This window comes from Halteromyces radiatus, assembly GCF_025201355.1.
Source record: "Halteromyces radiatus strain CBS 162.75 chromosome Unknown BX664scaffold_2, whole genome shotgun sequence".
In the NCBI taxonomy this organism is placed as follows: domain Eukaryota; kingdom Fungi; phylum Mucoromycota; class Mucoromycetes; order Mucorales; family Cunninghamellaceae; genus Halteromyces; species Halteromyces radiatus.
Window position 1 is genome coordinate 3851816 of NW_026251688.1, and position 21836 is coordinate 3873651.

The following is a 21836-nucleotide window of genomic DNA, read 5'->3' on the forward strand; positions in this document are numbered from 1 at the left end:
AGGATTTACTTTTATCGACTGACAAATTGGGTATCCTACCCAAATCATTTGAAACCTGGGCAATTCATTAAGGAAAATCAGTATCGGAGAATCATTTTACGGTATTTCTTTTATCGCATGTAGCATGACAAGGGAAATAGATCAAACCGATGCTTTTTTTCTTTTTTTTCTCTTCGAAAATTTAAATATTCTCTATATAAAGGAAGATAACAAATTCTTTTATTTTATTTTTTTTTATAAATAACAACAAAAAAAAATAAAAACCTGATATAAATTTCACTGATGGATTTTGAAGGTTTACATCAAAACAAATATGATACAAAAGGTGGTGATGGAACATATCAAGTACCAGATGAATCACCTTATAGTGGATCTGGTGAACCGTTAAGAAGAACAAGTACAGCTGGTGGCTATGGTGAAACGTCTGGTAATGCAGTGGATATTGATGATGCTAAAAGTGCTTATGAAAGTATACGACGGGAAATGAGCCGACAATCTATCGCAGCAGCTGGTATACCTGGTGAAGAAAAGGCTGAAGAATTTGATCTTACCGACTTTCTTACTGGTGCTACTGTTAGACGCGAGGAAGAAGGTTTCAAACCTAAACGATTGGGTCTCGTTGTCAAAAATTTGACTGTCAAGGTATTTAAAAAAAAAAAAATGGGAACCATAGTTTTTAAAATTCCGTCTTTCTCTTTCCTTTCCTTAACTTTTTTTTTTTTTTAAGGGTGTTGGTGCTGATCACGAATGGATTCCTACTATTGCAACTGTATTTGAAAAAATATGTTGTTTTTGGCGATGGGGACGAAAATCAGGTCATGATAAAACTATTCTCAATAATATCACTGGTTATTGTAAACCTGGTCAAATGCTTTTAGTTCTTGGACGTCCTGGTTCTGGCTGTACAACCTTTTTACGTGTTCTTTCTGAAATGCGGCAAGGGTTTACTGAAATCACTGGAGATGTCAGTTATGGTGGTATTGATTCTAATGAATTTAGCAAGAAATTCCGTGGTGAAGTATGTTACAATGAAGAAGAAGATTTACATTATCCTACTTTAACAGCGGCTCAAACACTTCGATTTGCTATTCGGTGCAAGACTCCTGGAAAACGACTAGCAGGCGATACAAAAAAGAAGTTTCAAGAAAAAATCATTTATCTTATGGGCAATATGTTGGGTCTAACAAAACAAATGGATACTATGGTTGGTAATGAATTTGTACGAGGTCTCTCTGGTGGTGAACGTAAACGGATGACAATAGCCGAACAAATGACAACTGGTTCGTGTATTAACTGTTGGGATTGTTCTACTCGTGGTTTGGATGCCTCTTCTGCTTTGGATTATGTTCGTTCCTTACGTGTACTAACTGATCTTTTTCAAAAAACAACCGTGGCTACTCTGTATCAAGCTTCTGATAGTATCTATTCCTTGTTTGATCATTGTATGGTTTTGGATGGTGGTCATTGTCTCTATTTTGGTCCTACTGATCAAGCAAAATCTTATTTTGAAGATATGGGTTTTCACTGTCCTTCTCGAAAATCAACTCCTGACTTTTTGACTGGTTTATGTAACTTTATGGAACGTGAAGCTCGTCCTGGTTTTGAAGACAAGATCCCTGCAACCCCTCAAGAATTTGAAGAACGATATCGACAATCTAATATCTATCAAGAGGCTCTCAAGGAAATAGCTGATTATGAAGAAGAAGTGGAACGTGAACGTCCTGATGAAGATTTTCGACAAGCCTTTGCTGAAGCTCATCAAAAACATGCAAGTAAACGATCTCCTTTTACCGCCACTCCTATGTCTCAAATTAAAGCCTTAACTATTCGACAATTTCAACTTATTTATGGTAAGTGACAAAATATTAAAAATAAATTAGATAGTTAACCCTTCTTTTTTTTTTTTTTTTTTTTTTTTGTTATTTTTGTATTTTAGGTGATAAGGGTGCTCTCATTTCTCGTTATGGTGGTGTGATTGTCAAAGGTATTATCATGGCATCAGTATTTTATAATCTGCAACAAACAGCTACTGGTACTTTCTCTGTTGGTGGTCTTCTTTTCTTCTCTCTTCTTTTCAATTCTCTTATCGCTCAATCTGAATTGTCAACATTTATGCATGGACGTCGGGTATTGGAAAAACATAAATCATATGCATTGTATCGACCTATGTATTTTTACATTGCTCAAGTGATGGCAGATATCCCTATGGCCGTTATTCAAGTGATCATCTTCACATTATGTGTGTACTTTATCGCCAATTTGACTTTAACGGCAGGACAAGTAAGTAAAGGAAAAATGAATATATCTTTAGGATTAAGAAATTAAATTATTTTTTTTTTATTATTTATTTATTTGTAAACTAGTTCTTTACTTTTATGCTGGTGTTGATCTTCAGTAATCTATGTATGAATGGCTTCTTCCGAATGTTTGGTAGTGTATCTCCCAACTTCTTTGTAGCCTCACAACTGTCATCTTGTGTTTTGATTGCTCTCATGATTTATACTGGTTATCAAATTCCTTATACTCAAATGCATCCTTGGCTTATGTGGATTTACTGGATTAACCCTCTGGCATATGCATACAAGGCTATTTTGGAAAATGAAATGCATGGACAACATTATTCTTGTTTGCCTGCTCGGGATCATGTGCCCTCGGGACCCACTTACACCAATCCTGCTTTTCGTACATGTATTATTCATGGTGCTCTCCCTGGTGATACCTATGTTCTCGGTGATTCTTATTTGGCAGTGACTTATGGTTATGCATCATGGCAACGTTGGATCAACTTTGTAGCTGTGGTTCTATTCTTCTTCCTTTTTACTGTGTTGACGGCTCTCTTTATGGAATACCTGGAACTTAGCAAAGGTGGTTCTCAAGTCAAGGTCTACAAACGTAACTGTGCACCCAAGGAAGAAACAGAAGAAGAATTACGTGAGCGTGCTAAAAATGCTGGTAAAACTAAATTGCAAGCAATGGATACAGGTACGACATTCACATGGCAGCATATCGACTATACTGTTCCTGTCAAAGGTGGCACTCGGCAATTATTAAATGATATTGGTGGTATTGTCAAACCTGGGCATCTTACAGCACTGATGGGTTCCTCTGGTGCTGGTAAAACAACTCTATTGGATGTATTATCAAAACGAAAGACAATCGGCAAAGTGGAAGGACGCATGTATATGAATGGTGAAGTTTTACATAGTGATTTTGAACGTGTTACTGGATATTGTGAACAGATGGATATCCACAATCCTAATGCAACAGTACGTGAAGCTCTACGATTCTCTGCCTATCTACGTCAACCTCCTGATGTATCAAAGCAAGAAAAGGATGATTATGTGGAACAAATCTTGGAACTCTTGGAAATGGAAAAAATTGCAGAATCTTTGATTGGTGACCCTCAAGGTATGAAGGGTATCTCTGTGGAAGAACGAAAACGATTGACAATTGGTGTAGAACTGGTAGCCAAGCCTCGACTTTTGTTTTTGGATGAACCTACTTCTGGTTTGGATGCTCAATCTTCTTATAATATTGTTCGGTTTATTCGAAAGCTTGCCGATGTAGGATGGCCCGTGTTATGTACGATTCATCAACCTTCTGCGACCTTGTTTTCTTATTTTGATCATTTGTTACTTTTGGTACGTGGTGGAAGAACGGCTTACTATGGACCTATTGGCGAAGATTCCAAGACAATGATTGATTATTTTGAATCTCATGGTGGACAAAAATGTTCTCCTAGTGCCAACCCTGCTGAATATATTTTAGAAGTCGTCGGTGCTGGTACTTCTGGACATGCTTTACAAGACTGGGCTGAAGTGTGGGCTAACTCTAACGAAGCTAAACAATTACATACCGAATTGGAAGAAATTCATTCCTCCATCGATCCTAATTTAAAACGCAATCCTCCTACGTACTCACTCAGCTTTTTCTGGCAATTCTGGTATGTTTATCAGCGACTCAATATATCTTGGTGGCGATGTCCTTCATACAATGTTGGTCGACTCTTCAAGGTTATATTTATTGCTCTGATCTCTGGATTCAGTTTTTGGAAATTGAGTGATTCGGTGGTAGATATGAACAATCGATTGTTCTGTATCTTTACAACATTGATGATGGCAAACAGTTTGATTGTATTAGGACAACCTCGATTTATGGAAGAAAGACAATGGTTTAGACGTGAATATGCATCTCGTTACTATGGTTGGGCTCCTTTTGGTAAGTCGCAAAAAAAAAAAAAAAAAAAAAGTGAGACTAATGAATTAATTATTTTTTTTTCCAATATCATTTTTATTATTATTATTATTAGCACTTGGATGTATCATTGTTGAATTACCTTATATCATCATATTCGCTGCACTATTCATGTTCTGCTTCTATTGGACTGCAGGATTACAAACTGGATCAGATCGTATTGGATACTTCTTTATATTATTTGTGGTATTCTTGGGTTTCTCTGTTTCTTTTGGATTTTTGATCGCGTCCTTCTCTGCAACGGCCACGATGGCAGCTGTGATCAATCCATTCTTCTCATCGATTTTGATTCTATTTGCTGGTATCATTCAACCTCCTGCCGATATGCCTTACTTTTGGCGATCGTGGATGTATTGGTTGGATCCATATCATTATTTGATTGAAGGCTTTATGGTGAATGAACTATATCAACTCAAGGTGACATGTCATCCCAGTGATTTACTTACTTTTATCCCTCCTCCTGGTCAAACATGTCAACAATACGCTAGTACTTTCTTCGCAACTGGTGGTACAGGTTATTTGACAGCAGATTCTCTTTCCAGTACCACGTCTTGTCAATATTGTCAATACTCAACAGGTGCTGATTATTACTCCCGCATTGGATGGACTTTTGACAATCGATATCGAGATTGGGGTATTCTTTTGGCCTTTTGGGTTTTTAACGTCTTGGCATTTGCGTTCTTTGTATGGTTATTTAGAAAACAAAAACGTTAATCGTTTTTCTTTTATTATTTGATATTATTTATTATATTTATTAGTTTTGATCTTTATAATAATAAAACACTTATTGAAAAAAAAAAAAAAACTTTAAAGATATGGTAGATTGGATGATGATCAATGATGATGGGTGATGAACTGTATAGAAGAATATAATGAATATGTATGATTGGATGATGATAAAACGATCAGAGTAATCATGATACGGTGGCATCAATAAGATAGTTTTCTGACAGGTCCCTTTGGATCAAAGATTTAAAGTTCCACGTGGTTTTATTGGGTAAAAAAAAAAAAAAAGAAGGTTAGTGTTTTTTATGACTAGAGAATTCATGACTGCGTTAAGTCAAAAAAAATTTTCATTCATGTAACCAATATAAAAAAGTTGGCTTTTTTTCTTTTTTTTCTTCTTCATTTCTTTTTCTTCTTTATCACTTGGACTCATATTATGTTATAGGTAAGTTTTTTTTTTTTCTTTTTCTTTTTGTTTTGTCTTTTATCTTTTTCTTTCTATTATGATGATTGGATTTATTGCTATTAAACCCAGCTCATTTTGATTATACTAAAGTATATGAAAGAACGAATGTTTCCTCTCACTCTGATTATTTGAAAGAAAAAGAAAAAGAATAAAAGAAAATTTGATTTCAAATATTTTTTTTTCTTTTTTTTATTCATCATCCTTTTTTTTTTCTCTCTCTATTATTTTTAGGGTCTTGTTTGATTTAGATTATTTTTATAGTTGGTAGTTTAGTTATTATGTTTTTTTTTTTTTTTTTGTATATCAAATAATAATAATTAATAATAAAAAAAGTCATACCATTCAAAATATGTCTCTTTTTTTTTCGTGTTTGAAATATCATCTGTTCAAAAGCGTCTTGGTGACACAGTAAAAACGTGGGAGCTGACGTTGTAAACAAATAAAAAATGTGAGTCGGCGGGTCGATTTCAAGCTTCCTTTTTCTTTTTTTCTTTTTTTCTTTTCTTTTTTTTTATTATTATTATTATTTTCTTTTTTTCTTTTTTACTTTTTTTTTAAAAAAATTTAAAATTAATATTTCAAATGACTATAGATAGTAACTTTACTTTTGGTTATGTTGACGAATATACTCAACTTTTGACTGACCTTCATAATGATTACTGTCGTGATGAACCAACGGATGTTGTCCAATATTGTGCTGACTTTTTCAACCGAAAATTAGCTGAACAACGCTCTCAATTCCGAGAACAACGACAGGCCATGTTTAATGGTAAATAAATAAATAAAAAGAAGTCAATATATCAAATTTATATTATTATTTATTTATTTATTTAAAAACATATATTATTATTTTTATTATATAGGAGGAAATGAACATCACCCACTAGCAACTAATGGAGAAATGGATAATGGACCGGATACACATACTTTCCAATGGATGGATAGTGACGATCGCCAAGATGATGAAGACGAAGATGAGGATGACTTTGATGATGAAGAAAGAGACAATTTTTCAACTGCACCTTTAAACACACCCATGACCATGCCTACCAATTATCATCGGGATCGACGTACCTCTGTCAGTGCTGAATCGATTGCTCCTTCTCAAAGTCAAGACTTTATCAAGACGGTGATTCCAAAGACAACTGAGCAATGTGATCGTATTCGATTTAGTGTAGGCAATAACTTTTTATTCAAACATCTGGATGAAGAACAAGCACAAGATGTGGTGGATGCCATGGCCGAAAAACATGTGGAAAGTGGAGATCGTATCATTGAACAAGGTGGTGTAGGTGATTACTTTTATATTGTGGAATCTGGTACTTTTGATTGTTTTATCAAGCAACCTAATAGCGAAGAACAAGTCAAGGTTGTTAGTTATGAAGCTGGTGGTAGTTTTGGTGAACTTGCTTTGATGTACAATGCTCCTAGAGCAGCTACCATCATCGCTACTTCTCCTAGTGTTGTCTGGGCTTTGGATCGTATCACTTTCCGAACTATTTTGATGGAACACACTAGTCGAAAACGTCGCATGTATGAATCCTTTTTGGAAGAAGTCCCATTACTCAAATCCTTGAAATCTTATGAACGACACAAGATTGCTGATGCCTTGGAATCTGTCTATTTTGAAGAAGGTCAAACTGTTATCAAACAAGGGGATGTGGGTGATCAATTCTATATCATTGAATCTGGAAATGCTGTCTTTTATAAATTGGATGAAAATGGTGTACAACAAGAAGTAAATCAAGGTAGTCGTGGTGCTTATTTTGGTGGTAAGTATTATTCTTATTCTTATTATTATTTTGTGATGGAAAACTAATAATCAATACTATGTATAGAATTGGCTTTATTGAATGATAGTCCTCGTGCTGCTACTGTGATTGCTTCTGGTGGTCGTTTGAAATGTGCTACTTTGGGCAAAAAGGCATTTACTCGTTTACTTGGTCCTGTACATGCCATTTTAACAAGAAACAGCGACAACTATAGAGCTGTGATCAGTCAACAATAGTTAGTATTTTCATCCTATCTCCTTTTTTTTTTTTTTTGATTATCCTTTTATTTTTTCCCATTTGTATTCCCTCTTCCATTCCTTGAGCTTTTTATCCTATTTTTATTATTATTATTATTATTATTATTATTATTTTGTGATCAACCCTCCTATTTTCTTTTTTTTTTTTTTTTGCATTCAGTTTTTTTTTATTGGAGGGGTATTTTGATTATCCTCTTCCTACCCAAATGTGAACTTAGACAATATATCAATAAAAAAAAAATAAATAAATAAAATCAACTCTTTTTTTTCCATTCATGATGTGTATGTAATTTATTGATGCATATAATGACAAATGATTCATAGAAATAAAAATAGTAAACTAATTAAAGGTAATCTATTTCTTGGATGATTTCTTGCTTGCTTTTTTCACAATCTTGGCAATTTTAAGAGGATTTCCTTGTTCCTTATTTGATCTTGTTCCTTCCATCAGCTTGGGAGTGGGAAGTGTTCGACGTTTGGATCCTTTTTCATTCTTTGTTGTTTTCTTTTTGTTGATTTTACTGGCGGATTTCTTGAGGTTATGTTTGCTAAATTTCTTGGCTGATCCTCTAGCTCCATCTTCCAATTTATCACATCGTTGAATTCGAATCTTGTGATTAGGTTCTCTGAATACCTTGTCTTCCATAGCTAATGCCACCGTCACAGAATCACGATCTTCAAATTGTACAAATCCAAATCCTTTACCCACGTTGGTTTGAGCATCACGTACCGTACGTACTCGTTGTACTTGACATCCAGTCTTGAAAAAGTCCCATAATTCTTCATCCTTCACATCAAATGGTAATTGTCCCAAAAATACAGATCGCTTATGATCAACAGCCTATATATATATATATATGAATGTAGTTAAGTATGATGAATTGATTCTATAAAATACTATATCTCTCCCTTTTTTTTTTTCCTTTTCTTACCGTTGATGCATTGGCATTATCCACTCGCAAATGTTTTTCCTGATAAACTTGTCCATCTAGCTCTTTGGCACATTGGTCAGCTTCATCCTTTGTCTTGAATACCACATACGCATTGACTTCTTCACGATTGTTATGGAACTTTTTGGTGATATACGCTCCTTTGCGATCCATATGATTGGCCATAGCAAACGATCGGAATCGAATAGATTCTATCTTGCCATACTTTCCAAATAATTTATGTAGTTCCTTGGTGCCTTGTTTGGTTGCGCTGGATATCGGTAAATTGCCCACAAACACTGTACGTTCGTCCTTTTCTTTTTGTTTTTCTTGTTTGTCACCTGTCAATACAGCAGGTCGATTCTTCTTTCGTAAACTTTCCATAGCAAGGATATCATCTTCAGCTGGTATGGTCGTATCGATTTTCTTTCGCTGGTAGTTTTCACCCAAAAAAAAAAATTAGCCTTCTTTCTTTTCTCTTTTAAAGAATTGTTTTACCTTTTTAGATTCAGGTGTTGTAGTAATGGAGTCAGTATTGTTTTCAAAAGGAAGAATAGGTGTAGCAATAGGTTTTGATACAGCATCACTAGGACCAGCCTAAACGAAACAAAAAGATAAAAAATGTTAGATCGATTGTTTATATTTTATAATATCTAGTTTGGTTTCTTTACACTATTCTTGAATAGACTATCAAGGGAGGATTCAACTTTGAGACTATCCCCCAAAATGGATTCAGTAGGTTTTGCAGATGTAGTCATAATAATAATTGTATCAAGAAAGAAAAAAAAAAAAAAAAAAAAGAAAGAGATATAAAAAGAGTAATGTCAAAAAAAGAAAAAAATCAGTGGCTTTTCGTTACTGACATTGAAATTATTCTTTCCTGCATCACTCCAACAGTATAGCATTGCCCTCATTAGTATGAAATATCTGTTCTTTATATTGTCCATTTTTCACTTTTTCTTTTTTTGAAAATATATATACATATATATATATATATATATATATAAGAAGATGAACTTTGATCTTGAATCAGATAAGAATAAAAACATTTTGCATATCATCAAGCTATTCACATTTACACTTAGCAAAATGGATATGATTTTAAATACATGCTCATTTAAACTATATCTTTTCTTATATTACTCATTCTCTCTATCTGTGAATGATCAGTTTTTTTTGTTGGATCATATAAAAGAAAAGGGGGGGAATATCATTGTTTCATCATCAGTCATTATCGAATTTCAAATGCCGCTTTCTCTTTCTTTGTTCTCTTTTCTATTCTTTTGCTCCTTTATCTACTTTCGCACACTCACACAGACACACACGCACACACACGCTATACATACATAGACACATATACATACGCACCGACTCATATTTATACTCACGTTCGGTTTATTTTTATTTTTAATTTTTTTTTTACTTTCTTCCTTCCTTCTACTTCCTTTCTCTTTATCATGTCTACCGCGGATATTCCATCACAACACAGTTCAGATAGAGATTCCTTGAATGCTTCACCACCTCCACCACCCGAAGAAGCTTGTGATATTCAAAAAGTCATGTGTACTTTCCTGAAACAACATACAGCCTACGATGTATTACCGGTCAGTTATCGAGTCATAGTATTTGATACTCATTTGCTTGTCAAGAAAGCACTTGCAGCTTTGGTACAAAACGGTAAGTAATTGATTCATAATCAAATGGAATTTACTCTTTCTTTTTTTTTCATTCATTTGTTTTTAATTATTATTTTATTATTATTATTTAGGTATTGTATCAGCACCATTATGGGATAGTTCGTCACAAAAGTTTGCAGGCATGTTAACAGTAGCGGATTTCATTAATTTAATTCAATATTATTATACTCATTCATCGGTGGAAGAAGCACTACGAGATATTGAAAAGTGTGAACTAGCTCATCTTCGTAATGTGGAAAAACAAATTGGTGCACCTGCTCCTCAACTACTCTATATGGATCCTATGGCATCGTTATATGATGCTTGTCGGCTACTGGCAGAAAGTCGTGCTCATCGAGTCCCTCTTCTGGATAAGGAACCTGATACTGGAATGGAAATGATTGTGAGCGTGATTACTCAATATCGTATTCTCAAGTTTATTGCAGTTAATGTAAGTAACATATTATTGTGGTATATTAGGAAAAATGATCTGATCTTCTTTTTTAAATATCTAGTTCAAGGAATCACATGTTTTGCGTCAACCGTTATCGGAACTCAAGATCGGCACTTATAAAAACATTGCAACAGCTACCATGTCTACTCCTGTAATTCAAATCATCAATACATTTGTGGATCAAAATATCAGTGCAGTACCTATAGTTGATGATCAAGGCATTGTACTAAATGTATATGAAACAATCGATGTTATGGTAAGATAGTTAATGAATGAAAAAAATATACCAAACTTACTTATATAAATATATATATAGAGTATAGCAAGATCTGGAAACTACAATCAATTGGATATCCCCGTGGGTGAAGCGCTGGAAGCTCGACCAAAGGTAAAAAAAGAGGAAAAAAAACCAAAATTGAATATTATCATCATTAACATCTTTTAATAGAATTACCCTGGTGTACATACTTGTAGATTGAACGATACCTTACATTCCATCTTTCGAACTATTAGAAAACAGCGTGTATATCGATTGATTGTAGTAGATGAAGACAACAAATTGATTGGAATTGTTAGTTTATCGAATATCTTGGGACATCTGGTTGGGTACAAAAGGAAGGAATAATATAGTTTAGTAACAATATCTGTTAAATATTTGGGTTATTATCATTAGGGATCTCTCTCTCTCACACACACACACACACACTCACACTCATATATATATATATATATATATCATCTTTTTTTTTATAAAATGCCAAGGCATCCTTTATTTTACACTTTCCCTTCTTTTGTACATAATAAAATTTGTTTTGAAATCATTTGAAAATGACGATTCGTCCGCATAAATTACATTTCCTTGGCATACTATGATCAGTCGTCCAGTCGGAGACCCTACTAACCATCAAAAAAGGAAATAACTCAATTGCCAAGTCTTTTTTTTTTTTTATTTTTATTTTTATTTGAAGTACCTTTTTTTTTTTCTTCTCTCTTTTTGTTTTTCCTTTTTTTTTTTATTATTATTATTAATATTATGACTCGTATCGAACTTATTGTTAGTCACGCTTCCCGAAGTGAGTGTTTATCCATTACCAACAATATTCATTGGGTTGATCTACGTGATTTCATATTTGAATCTTTCAAGATCTCTGTTACTCAAGTCTTTTATCGGGATATCGAAAATGATATTATTACTCTTTCAACTGATAGTGAACTGAACAGTTTGAAACAGCAATGTACTACTGGTATCATTCATTTGTATATTGATCCTCTTCAAGCAACCCAAGATGTGTTTGACAATACAATACAACTACACTCTCGACTCGAAAAGACAAACGAAAAGACGCCAATAGAAGATGATAAAATTCGAACGAACCATTCTTTTGCGACACAATTTGAACAATTTGGAAAACTGATGGATCGATATCAGGATTTATTTCAAAAGAACCCTCAGGCGATGAAACGGATGCACCAAGTTGCCACTCAACTCATTTTTCGACAATCGACTGTAGACCTTACCGTAATCGAAGACTGGTTGGAACAACAAAATATATCATCTACTACCACCAAAAGCTATCGATCTTCTTTACCTCCTAGTATGTCACTTTTTTCTGATATGCCAAGCTCAACAGATCTACATGGAAAATCTTCCAACATTATTCCAAAAATATCAAGCTCAGCAACTTCATCACTGCCATCATCATCATCACCGTCATCATCATCATCATCATCAAGGCTATCAACTTCCAATTTGCCCAGTAATGACAAAGAGAAGAATCAATTATGGAATAATATACAATCAGTTGCTCCTGATGAATTACCACCTTCGTATGACGACCATATGTCATCCTCATCACATCATCATTCGGAAGAAAAGAAAAGGATCAACAGACGACATACTCATTATGGCTATCTATCTGAACAATCGATTCCAACATCTTCATGGGGAGAATGGCCAGCCTATTCTTCTCTACATCCACCGCCAACAGCATCTCCTCCATCAACATATACTACTGATCATCATTCTTCTTATCAACCTTCTCGGTCGTCTCATTTATCATTATATCCACGTCCACCTATTTTACCAACCATTTTGAAACAAACAAGTCGTATATTATCCCATTGGATGCCACCTTTACCATCCTCATCAGCAACGATCAATTCATCAAGCAGTCGTCATCCAATTGAAACATTTAGTATTGCAAAGGACAGCTCACGTTATCGAGACGATGGTGATAACATGACCAACACTACTGACAGGAACAAAAAGGAAAAGAAGCAAAAGGAACGACAACACGAAAATGGTACAAATGATGATGGATTTGGAAATCAGTTTTTGGAACGAAGACGAGAACGACAATTATGCAAAGAGCAACATAAGGCGCTCCGAGGACAACAAAAGGAATTGGAACGAACGATGCGACACTTGCGGCGATTGGAAAAAAGGGAACGAAAGGAACAGCGAAGGAATCATCGATACACTCTACAATCCGTTGATTTACGTCGAAAATCATCTGTAACCTCACTCTCATCTTTGTCCTCATCATCCTCTTCTATTTCAACATGTTCATCAGTGACCACTCTTTCCAACGACATATTTGATCAACAACGACAGCAAAAACAAAATGCAACCTATCCCCCTATTCCTTCTTCTTATATTTGGGATAAATCGGATCATCGACCACATGTTGAACCCAGCACAACCAATGAAATGACAGTGTTGACTGATACCTTCCAACAACTTCAAACTACCAATGACAAAACAACAACAGAAAAAAAAATAGCATAGTTTAGTGAATATCCCCTCATATATATTTTGAAATAAAAAATGAAAATATTTTTATTGAAAATCATCCTCTTCTAATATAGTTGACAAATGATCAGTAACATTCATGTGAAAAAACAAATATAAAACCATTTCCCTGTCAGTTCCGAGAGAAAAATGCGGAGTTGATGATCATTATAAAGAAGATTTTTTCTCTTTTTTTTTTTTTTTTTTTTCTTTCTTCTCTTTTTTATACAACATGACTTTTACGACAAAAACAAGCAATGCATCTACATCCTTTGATTCTATGATGGGGATGTTTTTACCAAAAACAAATCCAATCCATGATTCCTCATTATCTTTCCGCAACACATTGAATGATCCTGAACTGGAGATGGGGGAGGATAGTGATTATTTCCAAACATTAATGCAATCCGACATGTTTGCTTATCTTCGACCTGATGACAAGTCTGTCATGACATTGGAACGATTACGGTTAATGCTGGCTCATTTGGATCCTATTCGTCAATCATCAAAAGGCAAATCCAAATCATATTAGTTATTTCTTTGGATTCACATTTTTCTTTTTTTTTATTCCTAGTCATTTCATTTTTTTAGTATCCATTTGTAATTTTAATTTGATTCCCACACACATATATATATATATATAAACACTCAATCAGAGTACTTGGTATTATATCTTTTTCTCTTTATATATTTTCTTTTTTGTTAGTCCTTTACTTCGAATCTTCTTATGTATTTTTACCTAATAAACAATCCATTATATTTTTTTTTTTCAAACCAAATCAAATCGCCGATGGAAATGATCTATATCTTATGACAAATGCCTTGACCCCTGATTTCCAAAAACAAACAAAGAATTTCTTTTTATTTCAATCAAAAAGTACAAAGTAAATCTAAATCCATCTGTCTAACTATAAACTATGAAAAAAGTCAATGTTACAAATACAAAAAAAAAAATTATTGTAGAAGAATGGTACATCCGATCAAAAACAGAATCACAAACAAATAGGCATCCATGGTTTTACTACTTTCAGAGGAAGATGGCGGTAATCCAACAATGGCACTGGGACTGGAAGATGGCTGATCTTTTCGAGTACCTAAGCGTATCCAACATCATCATCATCATCATCATCATCATCATCATCATCATCGTCATCATAGAGAATCATCACAGGGAATCAAAAAAAAAAAGTCAGTAACTATTTTCTTTTATTTATATATGTGATAGATAACTTTACCTTGTATTGCACATGGCATTTGAGTACTCTGACAGGACAGAGGAGAAAAGGAAGAAGTATTGAAGAGGGCGACCACAGACTTGATTTCAGTAATAGCATCCCTAACAGGTGGACCTTTGCTGAAAGTAGGATTACCATCTGTCCAATGACTGAACATGAATCTACCAGGAGCATTGGGGATATTCGTAACAAGGGTTTGAGCCAAGGCACCATCGATATAGAATTCAGCACGATCAGGAAACCAGTCAAATCGATATTCATGGAAATCAATGGAAGGATCAAAATTCAAGAAATGATTATCATGAGTCAAAGCAGAGGCACGACCATTGGGTTCTCTGAGACCAGGATGAATAGCAAAATAAGATTGAGGAGGAGCCACTGCACCAAGTACTTCAATATCAATTTCACCTTCTGGATGAAAGAAATACATAGCCTGAACCGTTCCATTTTCTGGAGTAAGTCGCATTAAACTTCGAAAGGATCCATATAAAATATCTTGTCTTTTTGTTCCAATGGCGCTACATCGTATAGAATTATTATTGTTGTTATTGTTGTTGTTGTTGTTTACTGTGACGGATAATTGAAGAACACCATTTTGAATTTGTACATTGTCTTTTGTAAAAATACGACCAAAACTATTGACCCATTTAGCACCAATTTCATAATTCGCACGAAAAAAATCTTGTTCCAGTTGATTTAATAACTTGGGTGATCCTTGAGTAACAGATGATTTGCCTTCAAAATCCATTTCCCATTTACTTGTCCATATTGAATATTGATTATCATTAGGATCATAGTAACCACAATCACATGAGTTATCCAGTTGAGCTTGAAGAAGAAGAGGTAATGTCAAAAACAAAAAGAAAAACGTCATGATGATTTTCATTAAAAAAAAAAAAGGAGACAGAAAAGAAAAAAAAAAAAGAAAAAGAAAAAGAATGATTGGCATTAGCATGATTGTTTGTATTCCCCGAAACTTTTCTTACCTCGGATGTATGCATGTGTGAGGGATGGATTCAGTTTTCGTGATATACAAAAGCAGTAATTGGTAATTGACAAACAAAAAAAAAAAAAAGACAACAAATAGTCCTTTCAAAGACAGAGACAGAGAAAAAAAAAAATAAAAAGAGATCCAACCCACTCTATTCTCACGTGTCAACTATAAAGAAAAAGAAAGTGTTGATCAATAAAAATACGATACAGTTATCTTACTATCATCAGTAGATCTGAAACATATTTTCCTCCCACCTCTTTTTTTCTTTTTTTTTTTGTTATTACCTTTTTACATTGTCATTTGAGTTGATTCCAAAATGTAAAGCAATGAAAATACAATGTAAGAAGAAAGTATATATTGAATATTTTACTTTTTTATTTCAAAATAGTAAAAAAGAGGTTATATGTAGATAATGAAATGTCATTGGTTGAAAGCGTGAAAAAAAAAGGAAAGAAAACTTAAACGCGCATAAAAGAATAAAAAAAAGGACAAAAAAAAAAGACACCGGAGATTGAAATGAAATCACGAGCGCGCATTGGTCTTTCTGTCAAGATAAAAAAAAAAAAAAAAAACAGGGAAAAGGGAAAGAAACTTTTTTGATGCTTTGATTCCTTTCTCTTCCCTGTTCTTCTCACTTTTTTTTCCATCAACTTATTTTTTTTTATCCGTTTTTCATTGATTTTTTTTTTATTATTATCTTTGCGTACGTTTCCTTTGGTTTACTCATTAATCACTTTTATTCGAATTCTCTGGTTTACTTTGCTTTCTTTTTGGTCAAGATCTATGCATCCAAGCAAGAAAACACATATCAAAAAAGGTAAGTGATACCATCATCATCATCACAGGGTAGTTTCCATCATTCTCTCTATCTATTTCTTCTTTTTTTTTTTTTTTTTTTTTTTTACCTATTACTCTCTCTCTCTTTCTCTTTTCCTGTTATTGGGTGAGTCTAACTATTATGACTACTCCTACCCCATTTTTTTTTTCTTTTTCTTTTTTCTTCCCTTTTTTTTTTGTGTGTGTGTGCGTATATATATATATATATATATATATGATTGCTCATGTGCTAATTATTCTTATTATTATTATTAATATTTTGTGATCTAGATCGTTCAAGCCAAAATCTTATCGCTCAGACATCCACATCGATGGCTTCTGATTACCTCGCTATGACCATCCTTTGTACTACTATCCCTCAAGATGACAAAAATGTGACACCACAAGAAGATCCTCAAGAAAAAAAAGCAAGACTTTACAAGACTGAATTCTGTCGTAACTGGGATGAAGAAAATGCTTGCAAGTAAGTCGATTTATATATATATATGCTATCATCATAATACTTATACTTCTATATTTAGATATGGGGATAAATGTCAATATGCTCATGGACAAGATGATTTAAGATATGTACAACGCCATCCAAAATACAAAACTGAATCCTGCAGAACTTTTGAAACTTTGGGTACATGTCCTTATGGTATTCGATGTACTTTTATTCATGAAACTCATTCTCCACAAGAAGATCGTTCTCTCTCTTCAATCTCGACTTCAAGTTCAACCTCTACCTTATCCAAGTCTTCCTCTGATGTAACAAGAAAGAACACTATATCTTCAGATGAACAAACAAAACCAACTCTTGCTCCATCATCCTCTTCATCTTCATTACAATCATACCCTAACATCTGTACTCCTTTTTTACCTTTCTCTGACAATACCACAAGACAAGTCTCTGAACAACAACAACACAGTCAATTGGATAATTACTTTGTATATCGACAATCAGATCACTCATCAAAACCCTTCTTTTTACCTCATGAATTGATAACCGCATTCAACAACTGCAAGATGTCTGCTACAAATTCCAATTCAAACTCCAATGGTTTCCATTCTGCTCTAGGTTTATCTCCTCCTTTATCTACTGGATCCAGTAATCCATCATCACCCACTTCTTCTTCTTTATCTTACTTTTCTTCAGTATTTCCACCTCATTCTCCCTCTACCCCCTCATACAATCCTGATTATCATTATCCTTGATCCTTTTACTTTTATTTTTATTATTATTTTTATTATTATATTATGTTATTGTTGTTGTTAGTTTCCCTTTTTTTTTTTTTTTTTTTTTTTTTTTACTATTGAATCTTCTTGGTAGTCTGTAAATATTGGAAAGGATATCAATAGGATGAAACAAAATCTTATTTCTTTAGTTTTAGTTATATACTTTTTTTATTCCTTCCTTCTTTTTTTTTTTTTTTTTATTTAGCAAATGAAAATCAATAAAACAAAAAAAGTAAAAGTTATATAATATATTACATTTTTACTCATATCTTTGTGTACATCATCCAATATATTCCTCTGAATGGATATTTTACAGGCCGACTGTGTTTTCCCTGATTAATGCAAAATGTTTAAAAAAAAAGCACACACGCACATATATACATATATATTATAACTAAAGAGGTAAATTTTATTCTTTTTTTTCAATACGATCATTAATAATGATAACAATAATAATAGTAATAATACGGTATATATACATTCATAAACTAACTATACTATCTAACCAAAATAAACTTGAGTGGTCTTTTTGTTGTCGTCTATGAATACATTCATTCTTCCTGGAACTAGGTTTCGAATCATTGGAGCACCAGGTGGTAAGACTTGTACAGGTTGACGTAACGTATTGGACCGAACAACCTACCATTAAAGCCGGAAAAGAGTTTATTAGTTTTACAGATATAACCCAACTTGTTTATTATTTTTACCTCGTCTTCAGTAAGACCATCAAGAGGTTCATTGGGTTCAAGAATATACTTTCCAAGCAATTGGTCTTGCCATTGTTTGATCACTTCTTCACTAGGTCTTGTAAATTCGTCCATTATTTATAGAAGACTAGTATTTTGGAAATAAAAGAAGAAAGAAAAGAAAAAGAGGGGAGCTAAGAAAAGTGCGGTTTTTAAATAAAAAGGGTGAATTCCCTTTTTCACTTCTTCGTCCACACTCATTCTTTTTTTTTTTTTTTTTTTTTTTCCTTTCTTTATTCTTTTCCCGAAAAGTGGTCATGATTCCCTCTTTATTCAATGAAAATGATATCACTGATCATGATTCACTTTTACTCGAAACTAACCCATCACCAGAAACTCTTTTAGAAACGCAACTAAATGAACATCCAGATTTGCCATTAGGAAAAGCAATACACCTTCTGTTACACGTGAAACCACACGTCCTTGCCACCGCCATTGACCAAGTATGGAAGCAAAATACTCCTTTTGATCAGCGACGTAAGTTGGAGTACTATGTATCTGTTTTCTTTTTGTACTGACTTTTTTCTTTGTCTCCTTCTTTCAGCATCGCCTATTGCACATGCTTTGACTAGCCTTGATCATCACCTTTCTCAACACCAACGTCATCATGGTAACGACGATTCTAGTATGGATGCTATGGTTCGACATATCTATGATCCTTTAAAGAGCAAGGTAAAGTATCCAAGATTACCCAACTTTGCTTTAAGAACGTTCCGATAGAACTAATGCCATTTTATTTTCATATCAAATGCAGGTACTAAAATCACCAAAGAATAGCAACACCAACACTTCTTCAACAAACAGTCTTCAACTATTAGCAGCCTTGGTACTATGGTCTCCTCACCGTGCATTATATCAACAGTGTCTTGAACGAGAAATATCTCCTTTGGATAACAATATAAATAACAACAAACGAGGTGCTCTCTCTGTCAGCTTACTCTTATGGTTTATCACTCAACAATGGCCATCTTTATCGAATGACATGACACCAGAAACGGTAGATCAAGTGATGATAATAGCTAGATTTATCCCGGGATTGATTCAGATTTTGGATCAAGTTGGGTAAGAGCAATTATATTTTATTGTATAGAACTGATTTTAATCATCCTTAATTATCTATTCTAGTGAATTACCTACGTTGTTGGCGTGTACAACATATGATACGCTCTTAACCATCTCTGTCTATGTATTAGATATCTATCTATCACCTACGGATATAGAGTCATCAGCAATGGCATCAGCAACGAAATCTATACCTCCCTATTCTTCATCATCGTCAACAAATATAACGGTCATAGAGGAAAAGGAAAACTACATGGTGGATGAAAAACAACTAAAAGCAGCACATGAACTTTGGACGCGTTTGAATTCATTATTGAACTTAGCGAAGAAGGTGAGATTCTCGAAATATAAATACAGCATGATGTACTTACGGGTCTATCCTTTTTTTTTTCTTTCTTTAGTGGCAACAATCTTCTGATCCGGTGACTCTTGGTGCTTGGGATGAACTCGTTCATTTTATGATTCAAAGTCAAGCTATCCTTACGGGATCTAATCTAGGTAAATGGAAAAAAAAAATCATGATTAACCAAAAAAAAAAAAAAAAAAAAAATGTGTTCGCTCTTTTGTCTATTTCGTTTATCTAATGTAATATTATCCTTATTAATAGAGGGATATCAACAGGTTCGAAAAGGTTGGAGATGGCTTACAAATGTTTTATTATCTTCGCAAATATTATCAAAAAACCCTATCAAGAAATGGAAAACCATTTGGACTCTCGAGGTAAATAAATCAATCTGTTCATTATTTTCTACTTGTTTCTTATTCTGTTTCTTTTAAAATTTTGTCACAGGACAAGGATTTAGATATGAATCTGTCAAGTTATCTCAAGATGATCATGTTTGCCTTGAGACAGAATGGATATTGGCTTCAACATCAACAGCAATTGCTAGAGCAGAAAGACAAAAACATGACTATATCACCACCATCATCATCAGCTGGGACTGATCAACTGGATTATCAAGAGCAAGTGAAGTCTACCTGTTGTACAATGGTAAGTGAGAATGGAGAGAAAACCAATATGGATGTTGCTCATTCAATGATGTTCTCATTTCTATATGATGTAGATTAAATGTTATCCTTTATCATATCCCTGGTGTACAGCTGCTTGTTCACTTGGACAGACATTGATCCCATTACTACTTGGCTTGACTCCTTATTTATGTGTGACTTACCATGTACCTTTACCTGTATTCAAAACTATGATCGACATCGCTTGGCATCATTACTTGAATAAAGATGATGATGATGATGATGATAAGCACCGTTTAACCAATATTACTGATGTATTTTTATCTAAACCTCACGAAGCAATATCATTCTTGGTCTCTAGAATACAACCAGACACTAACAACGGCAATGATCAACAATATCAGCCTCATTCCACCAATGACAAGCTATCTATGGAAGTTTTACATAGGATGGTCAATAAGGCATCTAGTCATCCATCACAATACCCTTCTCTTTGGTAATATTATTATTATATATATATATATATATATAGAAAAAAAAAGGAAAGAAAAGGGAAAAATAGTATCAATCTTCTGATTATTATTTTTTTTTTCTGTATCTACGATAGTGAACATATGGCCCGTGCACTTTTATCACATGTCTTTTTCAGTAATAAAAGTTGTGAACTTCTTATTAGGTGTATGCCTCATCTTCGTAAGTCTTTAAATACAAACAAAAGGACATCCATGCTAACCTATTCTTTATTTTAGATATTTCGGTTCTTATTCTCTCTTTAATGAAAATGTTGGTCAGTGCCACAGAAGAGCGACCCAATCAAGTTGCGAAAGGATTAATAGCTAAAGCACTTTTGGTGACAAGTTCGAATGGTGATAGTATATTGGTGTATATTGATATGATCAGGTAAATAAATAAATAAATAAATAAATAAAGAGACATATTAATGTCAACTCTTTTTTTTTTTTTTTTTACATACTCAGAGACTTTTTACATACTGGAGGCTATCAAATAGTATATGAATGTATGAATATGACCAAACATGCTACACCGAATGATATTTCTCATGTTTTGGATAACAAGAAAGGTGAAAGGATTTCTTCCAATGATCAAGGTAATATTCATACTCAATATATATATATATCAATTGATGACATGTATTATAAATAGAGTTGACGAGGATGGAAATGGAATTACTCTGGCCAATTCAACTATGGAGCAGCAAGGTAGAACCAAAAGTGATTCAACGGATCATTCCTCTATTGATCGACAAGTATCGTGATGCACCTAGTGAAACCATCTTTATTCGAATCTGGCAAATGCTTGCACTATCTATTGTTCAACAGCGATCACTTGGTATGGCAATCATGATGAAATGCACGGAAATCATGGAACAGCAAAAAAGGTATGAAAAGATTTATATATATATATATATAGATATTGTATTCAAACTATT

At 33.7% G+C, this 21836-nt stretch overlaps 9 protein-coding genes across 9 annotated transcripts; 6 read left to right on the forward strand and 3 right to left on the reverse strand.

Annotated features, from left to right (window-relative positions):
- The first annotated feature begins 152 nt into the window (after positions 1 to 152).
- On the forward strand, positions 153 to 5044 carry BX664DRAFT_378299 (ABC-2 type transporter-domain-containing protein). Its single transcript, XM_051548820.1, has 5 exons — positions 153 to 642; positions 728 to 1850; positions 1937 to 2280; positions 2364 to 4218; positions 4310 to 5044. The coding sequence occupies exons 1-5, from the start codon at positions 283 to 285 to the stop codon at positions 4966 to 4968; spliced, it is 4341 nt and encodes a 1446-aa protein (XP_051403836.1). The 5' UTR covers positions 153 to 282; the 3' UTR covers positions 4969 to 5044.
- Positions 5045 to 5977: 933 nt separating this feature from the next.
- BX664DRAFT_378300 (cAMP dependent protein kinase regulatory subunit) lies at positions 5978 to 7588 on the forward strand. The gene is made up of 3 exons (XM_051548821.1): positions 5978 to 6215; positions 6310 to 7218; positions 7285 to 7588. Exons 1-3 carry the CDS (start codon positions 6029 to 6031, stop codon positions 7452 to 7454), a joined length of 1266 nt encoding a protein of 421 aa, XP_051403837.1. The 5' UTR covers positions 5978 to 6028; the 3' UTR covers positions 7455 to 7588.
- Positions 7589 to 7655: 67 nt separating this feature from the next.
- Positions 7656 to 9204, reverse strand: BX664DRAFT_326784 (uncharacterized protein). Its single transcript, XM_051544301.1, has 4 exons — positions 9076 to 9204; positions 8903 to 9001; positions 8408 to 8836; positions 7656 to 8316 (listed from the first exon to the last, which is right to left on the reverse strand). The coding sequence occupies exons 1-4, from the start codon at positions 9160 to 9162 to the stop codon at positions 7831 to 7833; spliced, it is 1101 nt and encodes a 366-aa protein (XP_051403838.1). The 5' UTR covers positions 9163 to 9204; the 3' UTR covers positions 7656 to 7830.
- Positions 9205 to 9963: 759 nt separating this feature from the next.
- Positions 9964 to 11159, forward strand: BX664DRAFT_257000 (the adenylate sensor from Amp activated protein kinase complexed with Amp; the record flags this gene model as incomplete). Its single annotated transcript, XM_051540484.1, has 5 exons — positions 9964 to 10081; positions 10173 to 10531; positions 10596 to 10790; positions 10851 to 10922; positions 10983 to 11159. 5 exons carry the CDS (start codon positions 9964 to 9966, stop codon positions 11157 to 11159), a joined length of 921 nt encoding a protein of 306 aa, XP_051403839.1.
- A 398-nt stretch (positions 11160 to 11557) lies between these two features.
- BX664DRAFT_326788 (uncharacterized protein) lies at positions 11558 to 13383 on the forward strand. The gene has a single exon (XM_051544302.1). The coding sequence runs from the start codon at positions 11568 to 11570 to the stop codon at positions 13320 to 13322; it is 1755 nt and encodes a 584-aa protein (XP_051403840.1). The 5' UTR covers positions 11558 to 11567; the 3' UTR covers positions 13323 to 13383.
- An 841-nt stretch (positions 13384 to 14224) lies between these two features.
- Positions 14225 to 15455, reverse strand: BX664DRAFT_326790 (concanavalin A-like lectin/glucanase domain-containing protein). The gene is made up of 2 exons (XM_051544303.1): positions 14561 to 15455; positions 14225 to 14419 (listed from the first exon to the last, which is right to left on the reverse strand). The coding sequence occupies exons 1-2, from the start codon at positions 15444 to 15446 to the stop codon at positions 14280 to 14282; spliced, it is 1026 nt and encodes a 341-aa protein (XP_051403841.1). The 5' UTR covers positions 15447 to 15455; the 3' UTR covers positions 14225 to 14279.
- A 752-nt stretch (positions 15456 to 16207) lies between these two features.
- BX664DRAFT_383867 (uncharacterized protein) lies at positions 16208 to 17732 on the forward strand (the record flags this gene model as incomplete). Its single annotated transcript, XM_051549141.1, has 4 exons — positions 16208 to 16371; positions 16662 to 16854; positions 16913 to 17481; positions 17704 to 17732. The coding sequence occupies exons 1-4, from the start codon at positions 16338 to 16340 to the stop codon at positions 17730 to 17732; spliced, it is 825 nt and encodes a 274-aa protein (XP_051403842.1). The 5' UTR covers positions 16208 to 16337.
- A 261-nt stretch (positions 17733 to 17993) lies between these two features.
- BX664DRAFT_326795 (uncharacterized protein) lies at positions 17994 to 18484 on the reverse strand. Its single transcript, XM_051544304.1, has 2 exons — positions 18317 to 18484; positions 17994 to 18248 (listed from the first exon to the last, which is right to left on the reverse strand). Exons 1-2 carry the CDS (start codon positions 18428 to 18430, stop codon positions 18111 to 18113), a joined length of 252 nt encoding a protein of 83 aa, XP_051403843.1. The 5' UTR covers positions 18431 to 18484; the 3' UTR covers positions 17994 to 18110.
- A 64-nt stretch (positions 18485 to 18548) lies between these two features.
- Positions 18549 to 20592, forward strand: BX664DRAFT_83245 (uncharacterized protein). Its single transcript, XM_051549757.1, has 7 exons — positions 18549 to 18832; positions 18900 to 19027; positions 19110 to 19417; positions 19481 to 19748; positions 19819 to 19915; positions 20025 to 20137; positions 20208 to 20592. Exons 1-7 carry the CDS (start codon positions 18613 to 18615, stop codon positions 20484 to 20486), a joined length of 1413 nt encoding a protein of 470 aa, XP_051403844.1. The 5' UTR covers positions 18549 to 18612; the 3' UTR covers positions 20487 to 20592.
- The last annotated feature ends 1244 nt before the right edge of the window (positions 20593 to 21836 follow it).

Coding starts and splice junctions, on each gene's coding strand:
- BX664DRAFT_326788 (XM_051544302.1), top strand. CDS start 11,568: ATGACTCGTATCGAACTTATTGTTAGTCACGCTTCCCGAAGTGAGTGT.
- BX664DRAFT_83245 (XM_051549757.1), top strand. CDS start 18,613: ATGATTCCCTCTTTATTCAATGAAAATGATATCACTGATCATGATTCA. Junction 19,028..19,109: donor ATGATCCTTTAAAGAGCAAG/GTAAAGTATCCA, acceptor TATCAAATGCAG/GTACTAAAATCACCAAAGAA. Junction 19,749..19,818: donor TATTGAACTTAGCGAAGAAG/GTGAGATTCTCG, acceptor TTCTTTCTTTAG/TGGCAACAATCTTCTGATCC.
- BX664DRAFT_326795 (XM_051544304.1), bottom strand. CDS start 18,430: ATGGACGAATTTACAAGACCTAGTGAAGAAGTGATCAAACAATGGCAA. Junction 18,249..18,316: donor ATGGTCTTACTGAAGACGAG/GTAAAAATAATA, acceptor CTTTAATGGTAG/GTTGTTCGGTCCAATACGTT.
- BX664DRAFT_326784 (XM_051544301.1), bottom strand. CDS start 9,162: ATGACTACATCTGCAAAACCTACTGAATCCATTTTGGGGGATAGTCTC. Junction 8,837..8,902: donor CAACACCTGAATCTAAAAAG/GTAAAACAATTC, acceptor GAAAACTACCAG/CGAAAGAAAATCGATACGAC. Junction 8,317..8,407: donor ATAATGCCAATGCATCAACG/GTAAGAAAAGGA, acceptor ATATATATATAG/GCTGTTGATCATAAGCGATC.
- BX664DRAFT_378299 (XM_051548820.1), top strand. CDS start 283: ATGGATTTTGAAGGTTTACATCAAAACAAATATGATACAAAAGGTGGT. Junction 643..727: donor TCAAAAATTTGACTGTCAAG/GTATTTAAAAAA, acceptor TTTTTTTTTAAG/GGTGTTGGTGCTGATCACGA. Junction 2,281..2,363: donor TGACTTTAACGGCAGGACAA/GTAAGTAAAGGA, acceptor TTTGTAAACTAG/TTCTTTACTTTTATGCTGGT.
- BX664DRAFT_378300 (XM_051548821.1), top strand. CDS start 6,029: ATGACTATAGATAGTAACTTTACTTTTGGTTATGTTGACGAATATACT. Junction 6,216..6,309: donor ACGACAGGCCATGTTTAATG/GTAAATAAATAA, acceptor TTTATTATATAG/GAGGAAATGAACATCACCCA. Junction 7,219..7,284: donor TCGTGGTGCTTATTTTGGTG/GTAAGTATTATT, acceptor TACTATGTATAG/AATTGGCTTTATTGAATGAT.
- BX664DRAFT_326790 (XM_051544303.1), bottom strand. CDS start 15,446: ATGAAAATCATCATGACGTTTTTCTTTTTGTTTTTGACATTACCTCTT. Junction 14,420..14,560: donor AATGCCATGTGCAATACAAG/GTAAAGTTATCT, acceptor GGATACGCTTAG/GTACTCGAAAAGATCAGCCA.